Below are 13,886 nucleotides of genomic sequence, written 5' to 3'. Positions count from 1 at the left end.
AAAACTCTGTGTGTGTGTGTGAGAGAGAGAGAGAGAGCGAGCGCACAGGACACACCCCGTGGTAGAGGGATATCCTGTTTGAGCCTCCAAAGTCTTCTATTCCAAAAGCGGCGGGAGGGTAGGGAATCCTTTCGTGATTTCTGACAGACATGCATGAGAAGTGTGTGTTTTACAGCTAGCCCTGGTAAAACCTCAGCACTGCAATGGCGATGTTTCAAGTGTCCATTAACAGGAGCTTATCTAGTGTTAAATTGTCATGAAATGAACAACTATGGAAATAGCGCTCATGCAACATGGGCATGAATAGCAAACGAATTCTTTATGGCTGGCTGGTGGCCTTGCCTTGAATGCTAAATGAATTCTGCAATAATGGAGCAGTTGAAATATGCTGTCCCTGCCAACCTGACCCAGCACAGCAAATGCAGGTTACAGTTTATACTCAAAGAGTCGGTGGGGAGAATTGCTTGGAGCAAAGCAAACAGTTGGAGGTTTCAGCAGTAATAACATGGTGAGGCCAGACGTTTCTTTATGAGCATCTCGTACCGGGAGATTATATTATACAGGTTGAACCTCTCTAATCCGGAACTGTCTCATCCAGCAATGTCTGTCATCCAGCATGATTTTAGTTAGCTGGGTGACCACTTACGATGGGTGTGGCCAGGTTTCCCGCAGTCCCATAAATTTTGTTTACAACCACCAGTCCTGTCTGTGTGTTCTGTGCTGCTGTTTAGCTGTGATTTACCTCTAAATGTGGAAGTATTGGTAATGTCCTAGACAATATTGACCTCCAGTGGTCTGGCAAATTCTCTCGTCCAGCACGGGCCATGTGCCAAGCGTGTCAACTTAGAGAGGTTCAACCTGTATTACATTGTGTTGCATTGAACTAGTGCCTAAGAATCTGCGTCCTGGACCAAGCACCTGTTCTCAGAGTTTGTTGCACAAACTCGGAACAAGAAGCAAGTCTCTGCTACAAGCACTTGTAATCTAATCTTTTCTTGCCCCTTTGAGCCACCTGGCTTATGTAAATGGTCAGTGTTTTGGGTCTGGCTCACCCTGTGTGTACATAGCACCCTCCTTCTTGCTGGAGGGAAAAAATCCTTGTACGCCCCACAATGGAAAACACTTTGCTGGCGACTGTCTCCCCAAAAATAGAAGGGGAAAAGCCGAGTGGAGAAATGACAAAGCCACAGTATTGCTCGGTCTAGTAATAATAATTTCCTCTTGGAAGTCAACCCTGTGGTGAAATGAGCAAAACAGCCATGCCAGCAGGGCTGCGGCAGTGTAACAGCAGATGGGGAAAGCACTGGTCTCACATGCTAATCATTGTATGCCACTTCATGTGTGAACAGAGCAGAGGGGCATTATCTTTCATTAGTCCTTCAGGACCTCGCCTTATTATGAAGGTGGCACTGGGCCCGAGAACAAAGGAACACAGGCAGTGGGGAATGAGAGGCAGCTGGTGTCAATAACTTTCAGAAGGTTGGGGAGAAAAGAATCCAAAGTGGATTGCAGAGAGGCAAAGGGAAATGACCCAGTGGAGGGGCGTGTTCACCGATGTTCCCGCTAATTTTTTTTAATCCATGCTCAGAATAAATTTTGTTACGTGCATCAAGGCATGTGTGGATGTGCACCACCAATGGAAACAGAGGCTGCCCACTGTGAGCTAATCAGCTGGGCGGCACCGGAATGTCTGCTGGGCAGCTGCCTAATCGCTCAGCTTCCAGGGAACACGGGTGTTAACTCATATACTTGAACTTCAAAGGGAGAAATCAGATCAGTCTCGAGGGCGGATTGCAAAGGGACAAGAGGAGCTGTGGGCTGCCACTGCAGTGTTTTTTGCTCATCTCCAACAATGGAACTTTCCTCCTGAATCGTTAGGACTTTGACTCTTCCCCCATCCCTCCACTTATCTAAACCCAAACCTCATGTGTGTCCTTTGACAGAGGAGACGATCCATTTCTGCTCTCCTGCGTTTAATTTCTATCACCTTGCTGCAACTGGTTGCTATACCAGCAGGGTGGAGGTGACCGGCTCTTGAAAATGGCATGCTTGGCTTAAAGAACAAACAAAGGTGCAATCTCGGTTGCAAATATCGTGATGACTCTAAGGCAGTGCCAGACTTTAAGTCCAATCTGTTCCTGGAGGGGAAGAGAATTTTTTATTAGACTTGTGGACAGCTCTGTGAGATTTCCTGAACAAACCCAATCGATGTTTTCCCTGCAGCTGCTGGGTTGTGGGTCCTGCATCTGAACAGGCACTTAACAGACTATTTAGTTCTGGATCATGATTTATAACCTTTGGTGGAGAGGGAAGCGGGGGAAGAAAGGAAGGGGTTTATTGGTTCTGTTTCTATGGTAACCCTGGTTGCTCAGAAGCTGGAACCTGAAACGAAGATTGCGCATTTTTAACCAGAAGTGTCATTAGGACAAACGGTGCATCAGACCTGCTGCTACCCCCAGGCTGCACCGAGGTTGGCCAAGTTGGGACGTGCAGTTCATGAGCAGGATGGCCCTGCCGCTGGTACCTACAGTGGGAGTGCTCAAGTAGCCAGGACTTGGATGGTTTCAGTGCAGCCCAGAGTGGGAGTAAAGCGACGCAGAGGAGGAGGGAAAAGCTGAGTCCGACGGACACTGTGGCTCTATGGAGACTGTAATGCCAGTGAATGACTGGACCTTTGTTTGCGGGCAGTCCTCATTAGGAAGCTAAGAGGGTTTCTCCCTCTTGGCTAGCAAGAGCTGGAGATGCCTTACAGAAGTCAAGCCCACATTTCTCCGGCAGGGGCTGATGTTCTCTCTTTCTCTTCCCTGCTGTGGGTCTCCGGCCTTGTCAGTATAGAGCAGTGCCCGCTGGGGGCTGAGAGCTGTGACGGTAGCTGCCATTTTCAAGGTGTGTCCACTTTCCCAGAGCAATGCTGTTGTTGGCCTGTTGTGCCACAGGCTGACACTTGGTGCAAGCAGTCTCGGGACTCAGGCAAAACCAGCTCTTGCTTTCAGTCTTTGGCGGCATTTGCATTCCTATTTCCAGCATCAAAACGGCCAGTCACTTCTCTTGTTTGCCGTGTGTCGGACTAGCTGCTGCCTGTCTGGAGGGAGCATGTCACATGTTGGGTTTCTGTTATGTGCTGGGTTCACGCACCTGAGCTAAACTTGCTGCTCAGTTCTTACCTGTGCTGCCTGGGGTGGATTACAGGAGCTCACCTGGAATGCACATGCAGGCCTTGGCTGCTGATGCCTACTGGCGCTGAACAGTCACTGGCAGCAGCTGACCAAAAGCTTGCACCGTGTTGCCTTGAGCACCCTGCTTTCCCAGGACAGCTGCATGATGCATTGGCATGTCCTCTCCTCCATTTGCCTGACTGTGTCCTGGCCAGGTGAGAGCAGCAGATGCCTGATTTCGGCCTGCCACCTTGTCTATCCCAACTGCACCAGTCCCCACCTTAATCACAGCACCTGCTTCTTGCACAGCAGCTTTTCGTTGGTGGCTCTCAAAGCCCTTTACAGAGGAGAGAGAGAGTGTCACTGGGTGGGATTGCCACTGGGGACCGAAGAGAGACGGGCACCTTCCCCTAGGCGCCTGGAATCCTCAGCCACTCTCCCAGTTGTATGGAGGGGAAACTGAGGCATGAAAAGGGGGGTGTTTTGCCCAAGCTGCCTGTGGCAGAGCCAGGCATGGAACCCATGTCTCCAGGTTGCTGCAGTCAGGGGGCAGTGTCACTTAGCAATAAGAGACCAGGGGCTCTGAGTCTCAGAGCCTGGCTCAGGTAGCCCAGGTTGCTGAGCTAAAAACAGCAGTGTAAAGGTAGCCTTACACCTGTTTGGCCATCTCTTGGAGGGCAGTTTGAGTTCGCTGCTCTGAGCTGAGCAGTGGTGGTGCCTGAGGCAGTGCTGCGGGGTGTGGCCAGGTGAGGAAAGTCTCCCCCTCCATCTCAGGAACTCTGCAGCCAGGACCATGGGGTCCCAGTCAGGTTACAGTGGAACAAAGGAGCGATCCCCTGGCTCAGTGCAGCTATTTTCTGAAGTCCTTCCTGATCCCACCTTGTGTTCTCCTCCTGCATCTCTTGTGCCTGTGAGTTTCCTGGCGCCAGCTCAGCAACCATGGGCCGAGCTCAGGCTGAGGCTTTGGCCAGGCTGTTTTCTGGGCTCAAAACAGCAGTCCTGTGCCTGTCTGCTGTCATGGGGTCTAGCTTCCAAGCCACATGTAACATGAACACGTGTACAGTGGTAATGCCTCACTGAGGCCACGAGAGCCCCGGTGTGCCCGCAGCAGGCCAAAGGCACAGAGGACAAATTACTGTCTCTGCCTCAAGGCGTGTCCAAACACCTGGGGATTCCAGGCTGGCAGGACACCTTTACCCAGAGGGAAATTTGGACAGGCTGTTGGGGTTAACCAGAGGTGGGAAAAGTACCCAAACAGCTACTTGAGTAAAAGTGCAGCGGCTTTCACTTCTGGGTACTTGAGTACAATCAAGATGTGATCTGTGTGCCTGCTCACTGTTACTCAGGTAGTTTTCCAGAGGGACAGCAGTGACTTGCACTTACTTACCCCCAGCCGTATTTTTACTTAAGTAGCTTTTTGGGGTACTTTTCCCACCTCTGGGTTAACTCCCACCTGCTGGGAAAGCTGGTGAGATCGTTAAGAAGCTCATGGAGTGATGTCTCCTCTGAAAAGCTTTGCCATGAAGGCAGGTTATGAGTCTCCTTTCCAGCTTCCGGAGAGGCTGGATGTGCCTCTGAAGTTTGCTATTTGCTGGCTGTGGAAAAGGTTCTCAGTGTAGTGAACCAGGGAACGAGTTAAACACCATGAAGAGATGTCATGGTTTTACGTGGTGCAGTCGACTTACCTGCCTAGAGCAGACTGAGCCTCAGGTGGATACTGGGGCTGAGAGTTTAGTGCCAGACCCTGAATAGCACAGCTGAGAGGTGATATCTGAGTGCTGTCAGTCTGCACCATGAATTAGCTGGGTTTTTTATTCAGACACAACTTGCACCCTGAGGGTGCAACGTTAAGGGGCCAGGCTGTGACAGCTGGCGGAGAACAGCGTGAAGCTGGGCAGATGTGAGCTGCCTGCCTGCCTGCTCTGCCCCCGTAGCGGTGAGGAGGGTGGCATTTGCTTAGGTATAGTGCACAGCCCGGTGTGGCTCTTCCGCTGGCTCCCACCCCGTCCCCCTGGTTTTCACACACCTGCCGCGTTGTCCTTTAGACTGTAAGCTCTTCAGCAGTGGTGTTGGAACAGGGTTTGGAGTGGTGGTGCTGAGCGCTAACTGCCCTGACCCTGCATGCCTGGCCCCGCAGCAGAGCCCTCAGGTGCAGGATTATGGGGCTGGTGGCTAAGCAGGGTGTGAGGCTGGCAGCAGAGATCCTGGACTGCAGAAGCACTGGGCTGGCAGCCTGGACCTTAGGTAGCAGGGGCACAGGGCAGGATACCCAAAATCTTGGGGTTCTGTAGAGCCCCCTGCAGCCCTATTTCTCATGCCTATGTTCTTTAGGGTGTGGTGGGTACAGCAGGGGCAATCAGTTATTTTTTGTCAGTTTCCAAATTTCTGGGTTTAGGTGCAGCCAAGGTCCAGACTCCAGAAGACAAAAATGATAATAACTAAAAAGGTTCTAGGTTCGTTCAGAAGCATGTGACAGTTTGGGTTTGGCCTGCAGTCTGCCTCTTGACTACCCTGGGATATCATATGCAAATTACAACCTACCGCTGTGAGAGTGAGAGGCTTCCTGGTCGTGCTTGTGCGCTGCAGGGCATTGTAGGGAAATACGCAGCCTTGGTCTGTCGGCTGTCAGTCTGCAAAGAGCCAGCCTGGAGCAACGTGCGGGGACTTGCTGCCTTCTGGAGCAGCCTGCTTTGTCTCTCTGCTGCGGGTCCTCCTGTGTTAAGGTTCTGGATTTTAAGAAATAAAGTTGTTACTTTGCAATCTTCCGGCAAAAGTATTTGTTTTTAGTTAATGGCTCCGCTTGTCAGCCATAAGCATCCAGGGTCTGTCATTCACTATGGCTGGGGCCACACTACCCCTCCCTTTTGGAAGGGGCATGCTGATAAGGGAGTTGGGAAGATGCCAATAAGCTGCTGACATGAATATGCAGCACTCATTAGCACAATGGCAGCTGCGTGTGATTCCAGAGTGCCACTTTTGGAATGCACGCCACCCGCGCAGCCGGGGTGTTCCGAAAGGACCCCCTCTCACTTCGAAAGCCTCTTCTTCCTATTCCAAAAGCGGCACTTTTGAATCGCGGGTGGCCGCCATTGTGCTAATGAGGCACTGCATATTCATGTCAGCACCGCATTAGCATCTTCCAAACTCCTTCACTCACATGCCCCTTCTGAAAGGGAGGGGTACTGTGGCCATGGCCTATATGTCTGTGCAGGCCCTTGCGCAACGGGAGCTTGGCTGGCCTGTAGACGCTACCGGAGTATAAATATTTAATAACAAATGCACTGCTTGAGCTCATATTTGGTCATCATAAATTACTAGATACCCTTCAAAACACAGAGGGAGAATGACTGATGAAAAGTGATCCTGGATATCCCAGACAAAAGCTATGCAAGGAGCCATTGGCTTCTTGGGAAGGTTCCAGAATAATGCCAGACTAATGTTCCCTTCGGTGAATGCAGCAGTGGAATTAGCCCGGGAGCAGGTCTCACTCCACATGGTTAAGCCTCATCTGAGAACTCGGTATTAATGAGAGAACTTTCAGGGATGGCTGCGTTGACTGGATCCATCGTACCTGTCAGAGGAGGTGCAGAAATGCATCGGTGGCGTCTAATGGCTCTTGTGTTCGTTACATAATCCTGTCAGGCATGTAATACATTTGCTACTATCACTATTGCCTGAATACTGATCACCCAGGGGACTGAGTGACAGGTGAGCCGTGGGCTAAAGATTTAACAGTGTGCTTACTCACCAGAATGCCAAAGGGGAAGGCTGGGGGAAGCCTCAGATGACATAGCTCTCTTTGTAATTTCAGGGCAGACTGAATGTTGGGAGACCAGACACATGATGTCAGATTAAAAAGAAAATTCATTTAATTAATGATCACGCTGGCTGTTAATTTGGAAGGCAACTAAGGTTCCAAAGGTACAGCTGGGCATTGCGTGACCAGCCACGAGGAGCCCCAAAGGCGTCAGACCCCATCACCTCTCCTGGGAAAGGCAGTACTCAGGGCACATCTATCCCAGGCAGGGTCGAGCTTTTGGAGTTTGATTTCTCTTGCCTGGTAGGGACAAGCGAAATCCATCGCACTGGGGTCAGCAGTCGACTCCTGTGTTTCTCGATATCACAAGGAGTAAGGGAAGTTGGTGGAAGAGTTTCTCCCGTCAGCCTCCCTCTGTGAGGACGGCCAGGTAAGTTGATTGCAGATAAGTCCATTCTAGCTGTGCTGTTGCCATAGCTAGAATTGTGTATCTGCAATTGACTTACCTGTCTGGCATAGCTCAAGCCTCAGTCATGGCTTCTTCAATTGTCTAGACCATGCCGGTTACCCAGGCCAGTTCATGCATGTGAAACAGTTGGGCAGTGATCGGCGATGCCGCAGCTACCCAAACTCAGCTTGATTTCTGACCTAAGCTGGGGGCTGGTGGATGAGTGACACTTGTCTCAGAGGCTGCCCATTTTCCTGCTTCCCTGTAACGCCTCCCTGTGTGCATTTGTCCTTGCAGACCAGTGCCGTGCTGTGCTCCGGAGGCTGTGCCCTCTTGGCCATCAGCTGCTTGCTGGCGGTCGTTGCAGTATTCCTGCCCGATGGGCTCTGCGAGAGACGAGCGTGTACCCTGGCCGGCTACATGCAGACAGCAGCGGGTAAGTGACTTGGGCTGGAATCTCAGCACTCGGGGGTTCAAATGGCATTGTTGTTTTCCAGGACAAGTCATCGTGGCAGAACTCTGGCCAGTGCTGTGACTGACGTCGGCGCAGGGGTGGCAATGAATGCTCAGAGCCTCCCAAAATGAGGCCCCTTATTTGGGTGTCTTTGAGTGCCCAAGTCTGTAAGCTTTGGCTGTGGGTCTTGGAACAGCCAATCAGACTGTCAGCTCTGCCATCCTTCACCTAGTAGCGCTCAGGAAGGACGGCAACAAGCCAGTCACTTACCACGCATGGGAATGCTAATATATGTGAAAATAATACTAAAGGCCAAGCATAATGCAGAAGATCTTTGGAATGAAAGGGTCTTGCTTGCAGAAGTGTTTGTCTGGGGTCATACCACACCCTTTTGTAATGATGGCGTCTCAGGGGATGCCATTTTGATCACCAGGAAATTCGCTGCTCTCTTTTGTTAAGTTTTTATTCTGTCCAGCCAGTTAGATATGTCTCAACTCACCGGCTTCCTTTTATTACTACTCCGTTTATTCTCAGCCCAACTTCTGCTGTCCCTTTTCTGTAGGGGAGAGATCATGTTATAATTGTGGACTGTCTGGTTAGGTGAGGTCCATTTTACAGTACACTCTTTCATATCCGGCAGCCCCAGGAATGGGAGGTTGCTGGGTATTCAAATATTCTGGATAATACAGAGGTTCACCTAGTAATGCATAACACTAAAGAAAAACACTAGTAGCTATTAAGAAACAAATAAAAATGTATGCAGAGCTCTCGATTTACCAACAACAGTAGTATTGTACACTGTAAACGTAGACTGTATTTGCTGTATTTATTTGTATTTACTTTCACTGTACTGTACTTGTGGAAAACGTAACTAAAAGTTACTTATAGTTAAAATGCCAGTTGTTTGAGAGTTCTGGAGAATAGAAAGCCGGATTTGAAAGACTTCACTATATAAAGGTGGGCGTAAACAAAGCTTGGATGACTCCTGACCTCTGTGAGAAATGCTCAGATCTGCCAGGGTTTCCAGCAGGCTGTGCTCCCTACTCGGCTCTGTTGCAGAAATAGAGTTAGATGATGGCATTGCCCCTGTGAAATCAGACATTCCTTTGTTTCTTCAGCTACACTGGTCTCTGCATTTGAAGTAGCTGTTGCGTGTGTTGGCTTGCATTAGCTTGTGTGTGTTGCTTTCTGCCAGTGCAGTGACTGTACCAGACGGAAGAATGGCCACATCTCTGGTAGAGATACAGCTGGTTCAGTGGGCAGCACAGTTGTATTTTCCCCTGGGCACAGCAGGATCTAGTCCTTGCTGTGCATGTCTGTTGCTTCTCCCTCACACTGCTATTATAATAAGTGAGGATAATTGGCACTCGCCTAGAACCGTTCATCTGAGCAGCTAGCAGCAGTTTGCAAACACTAATTCCCACAGCAGCCCTGTGAGGGAGGTAAATATTAGCCAATTGGCAACACTTCACTTTAGATATTTTATCTGTTACGTGACTTAGCCTGTTGATTCTTGTAATAGGAATTAAAATTTAATTAAAATAAAACTTTGGCCATTGGGTGGGAGACAGAGAGTGGAACAATAGCTTCATTATTATTATTGTTACTATTACCATTGCCTGTAGTTGCAATAACAGCAGCCCCAGATGGGATGCATTGTGCTAGGGGCTTTACCAACAGAACAAAAAGCCCCACATCCAGTAAACCGAACAAAGCTTTGCTGATCTCCCCCAGGTGGGGGAATCCTGGCTGCCAGGTCTGGGACCCATCAGTTCTCTTACGTACAAATGACAGCTCATGCTGGGGCTTTGTGAATTTTTATGAGATAAAATTCTGCACAGAGAATGTAAGGGAGCTAAAAAGAGCTTGTGATGCGCATGCGCTTCATGTCTGGTGTGAAGCTGGATTCTGAGCCAGCAGCTGAGTGAGGAACTGCTGACTCACATGCACCTTCCACCAAACAGATGCTATCAACCCATTGTTCTTCATCCGGACACCCCTTTGGTGAGGTGCGTATCCAGCCAACAGCTCAGTGTGGACGGCGAGGCATGAGACAAGGGAAGCAGCTTTACTTTGCTAACCGCCTCAGAATCGAAAAATGCTTTAAGCAGCTTCTAACGGTTAGTAGTAGGGCTTAAAAAATATTGTCTCTTGAGCCCCACACCCTGTTTATAGTGAGTGCCCAGACCTGCCTGAGGGTGGGTGCGCCTTTCACCCATGGTGGAGATGCTGGGTGAGCAGAGAGGGGAACATAGGGCCAGCCCTGAAGAACTTTTACTGCCATTGGGGCTGATCACCTGCTAAGGAAAGAGTTTCACGTGGAGGGAAAGGCTCTGAAGGCAGCAGTGGTGAGTGCCTCAGCCAGGGGTCCAATGGAAAACAAGGGAAGCCTGTGTTCAGAACTGCGCTTTGGCCCCAGCTTGGGGGCAGCAATCACTTTGAGGGCATCGTGCTTCAGGCAGCATGCCGCTAGCACTGCAGCTGCTGAGCGGCCGCTCCCACAAGCAGCTTTGGCCTGGAACAGGCTGGGAGAAGCACAGTGGGTGGTGGATTTCCTGAGTTAGTGTTCTCCTCTCTCCAGGCCTGGAATGGAATAAATACATCCACAAGTTCAGTGCTGAGAGGGAGCTTGCAGCAGAACCGACTGATACAGTCCGTAACCAGGGTTCCCTCTAATTTTTCCCACCATGTCACCCTCCTATTTGTGACTGCAGTGATGGCCGACCAGTCTGATTCTGGAGCTGCAGGTCTTATCAGGGGCAGGTGTTTGTAGCTGTTGGAGGGGCCTGGGGCAGTTTTTGCCGCTCCTTTCTTCTTCACCTGTCCTCATCTGCACTGCGGCAGGACCTCTCAGCTTGCACTGGATTACTGCTCTCCACTGGGGACAGTCCTGGGCAAGGCTCTCCCGAGTGTTAACACCAATGCTGCACTTTTTCTTTGTTTGCTTTCGGCACGTCCTAATATCACTTCTGCTGGCCCCCAGCGCTCCTCTGTCCTTCCTCTCACTTGGAAACCAGAATCTGTTTTGGGAGGTGCTGATTGGACAGCTGCACCACGTGACCAGTTCAGTGAAGTTGTTTGTGAACGATAATGGCTTCAGTGCTGGTCGTGGCAGTGGGCACTCTGCTAATCAGCTGGGTGACATCTGCTTCTTTCCTTGCTTAATTCTTGGTGGCGGTGAGGCAAGGTAATGTGACTCTAAAGGAGGGACAGCACCCTGAAGATTGCATGGCATGGCAGGTAGCAAGGAAGGCAGAGGACACTGGACACATCGCTTCCCCACGTCATGCCTCAGTTTCCCTCTTTTTCTGAGTGAACGATGTTCCAGTTTAAGCTCCCGGCCCTGTGACAAACATCCTGCAAAACCTTGGGCCAGTCACTGAATCCCGCTCTGCTGTTATCCCCTCATCTGTAAAGTGTGCACAGAAATACTTCCCATGCTTTCAGGGATGTTGTGGATACAGGGCTGGATTTAGGGGCAGGGGACCAGCTGGAGTACTAGGCATGGGGCGGGCACTGGGTTTTGTTGTTAGCTGCCAAAAGGGAAATGGAATGTTTGGAATAAAATGCTTCAGGTATTCCCTGTTATTCTCTAACCTTCTAGAATGTTCTGGGCCTTTGTAGAATCTCGTGGACTCATCACGATTTGCTGAGATCCACATTTTCCTGAAACCTCCTAGAAGATTGGCAGTCATATGGGTATAATAGAAGGGTCGGGGCAATGCCAGCCCATTAGCCCATGCCAGCTGTGCTATTGTGAACCTCTTTTTACTGTATCAACAGAGAGAAAGCCGTGCTAGTCTATATACTATCAAAACAAAAAAGCAGTCCAGTAGCACTTTAAAGACTAACAGCATAATTTATTAGGTGATGAGCTTTCATGGGACAGACCCGCTTCTTCAGATCAGAGCCATACCAGAACGGACTCAATACGTGGCTTAATCATGGCTCTGATCTGAAGAAGTGGGTCTGTCCCACAAAAGCTCATCACATAATAAATTATTTTGTTAGTCTTTAAAGTGCTCCTGGACTGCTTTTCTCTCTTTACTGTGTGCTTGTGGCAGAGATAAACCATGCACACAAGTCGTGCATCCCAGGTGTGAAGCGGGCTGCAAATTCAATAAAAAGAAATTCAGAAGTTTAACAAAGGGAACGAAGAGTGCTGAAGACTTTCCTCAGTGGGGAATTCTTTGGCCTGTGGCTGGCCCTGTGCAGATAAACATGTTACAGATGTGAGATGCTCGGATACTACAGTAATGGGGGATCTGCCAAGTACCATAACTCACTCTCCAAAAAACAGAGGTGGGAAAAAGTACCCCAAAAGTTTCTTGAGTAAAACTTCAGCTGCAGGGGGTGGGGGTGTTCCTAAGTACAAGTCACTGCCATCCCTCTGGAAAACTACTTGAGTAAAAGTACTTGTGTGCGTGCGCGCGTCGCATCTAGAGTGTACTCAGGTATCCAGAAGCGAAAGCAGACTTTTAACTTCTTGGGTACTTTTCCCACTTCTGCCAAAAGGGAACAGAGATATTTCCCCTTCTTTATGAAGCACCTAGAGGTCTGTGGGTGAAAAGCATGATATCACATCTTAATATTATGATTATCAATTATTTGTCGAACAAAGCATGCACAGAACCTAGAAACAGATGCTTCCACTGGAATTCTCCCTCCCTTGCATTCAGGACTAAGCCAGAGAAACTGCTTTATGGACTCATTTTAACACTGCAGGTAATGAATTTGCTAATAAAGCATGACTTTCTCATGCAAGGTTGCCAGGGCACCCAATGAAATTCACACCCTTCTGAGATGTTAAATCATTAATCCAGAGAACATCGTTAGTTACAGGTCAGGAGAAGCTATGGGGCTCGCCATCCTCCTGGCTCCCTCTCTATTTGAAAAACGATAGTGTGCACTGAATTCCCCCCAATGCAAAAAGTGTCAGATAGGAAGAACGTTAGGGCTGTTAATGAAGTAATTCTGCAAGCGTCCACTTAGCAAAAGAGAAGCTGATCTATGGTTGCAGGAATCGCGTGGCTGGCCAATTCGTTGTCACCCAGCACAGCGTCAACATGCTGGGGATTAACTTATACAAAATATTAGGTGAAAATTTTAATTTCTGTCTCATGCTCACAAAGCCCGTTCCCCTGGGCACAGTGTGCTCATTCAGGTCTGGGTGGCTGGAAGTGGGGGTCTGTGGAATCCAGCATCATTCCTGATGAATGGGCATCTGTGGGTCCTCTCTGCTGCTGTTGTACACCCTTCACATACAGTGGCATCTGGATAATCAGAAATCCAGTAGCTGTGTCGTCTTTTCCTCCCCACTCCCATCATGGTGGGTTATGTGGAACTGGTTGCCGAGCCTGGACCTACCATGCACATGAGAAGAATAATTGTGTTGCCTGCCTGCTGAGTTTCAGTCCCCCATGCTGGGCAGCAGATTCTACTCTCCTTCATAAAGACTATTGTGCCGGGGGCGGTGGGTGTGTGGTCACCCACAGGTGTATAGAACTATAGGGCAAGAAGGGACCTCAAAAGGTGGTCAAGTCCATCTCCCCCCACCTAGAACACCCCTGAGAGGTGTGTGTCCAACCTGTTCTTATAGCCCACTAATGAGGGGGGTTCCACACCCTCCCCACAAAAGCCTGGATGGGTGCTTGGCTAACATAGGATCTTTTTCTATATGTCTAACCTAAATCTCCCTGGCTGCAGATCGAGTCCATAAGTTCTTGGCTTATTTTCAGTAGGCTTAGAAAACAACTGACCACTGTCCCTGCTTTCTTTTATGTGACTCTGTTTCCCAACCACGCACACATAGTGCGAGCTCTTTGCAGCGAGATCTGTCTCTTACTACAGGTTGAAGCTTTCTAGTTTGGCACACTCACCCCACAACATCCGTAATCGGGCATGATTTTACTTAGCTGGATGACCACTTATCATGGGTGTGACTGAGTTTCCCACAGTCCCATAAAGTTTGTTTCCAGCCACCAGTCCTGGCTCTGTGTTCTGTGCAGTTATGTAGCTGTCATTTACCCCTACATGTCTTCTAAGAGCCCATGAAGCAGTGGAAGTGTTAGC

At 49.5% G+C, this 13,886-nt stretch overlaps 1 protein-coding gene across 1 annotated transcript in view; it reads left to right on the top strand.

Annotated features, from left to right (window-relative positions):
* The window catches only part of LHFPL7 (LHFPL tetraspan subfamily member 7), a 156,159-nt gene that overhangs the window by 35,866 nt on the left and 106,407 nt on the right, over window positions 1-13,886 (top strand). The window contains exon 2 of the mRNA XM_075013519.1: window positions 7,658-7,796. Coding sequence (XP_074869620.1) covers window positions 7,658-7,796 — 139 coding nt within the window. The remainder of the gene's footprint in view (window positions 1-7,657; window positions 7,797-13,886) is intronic.

Source organism: Carettochelys insculpta, chromosome 19, assembly GCF_033958435.1.
Source record: "Carettochelys insculpta isolate YL-2023 chromosome 19, ASM3395843v1, whole genome shotgun sequence".
NCBI classification, from domain to species: Eukaryota; Metazoa; Chordata; order Testudines; family Carettochelyidae; genus Carettochelys; species Carettochelys insculpta.
Note: the sequence above shows the minus strand (reverse complement) of the source record. Positions and strands in the feature narration are given on the sequence as shown.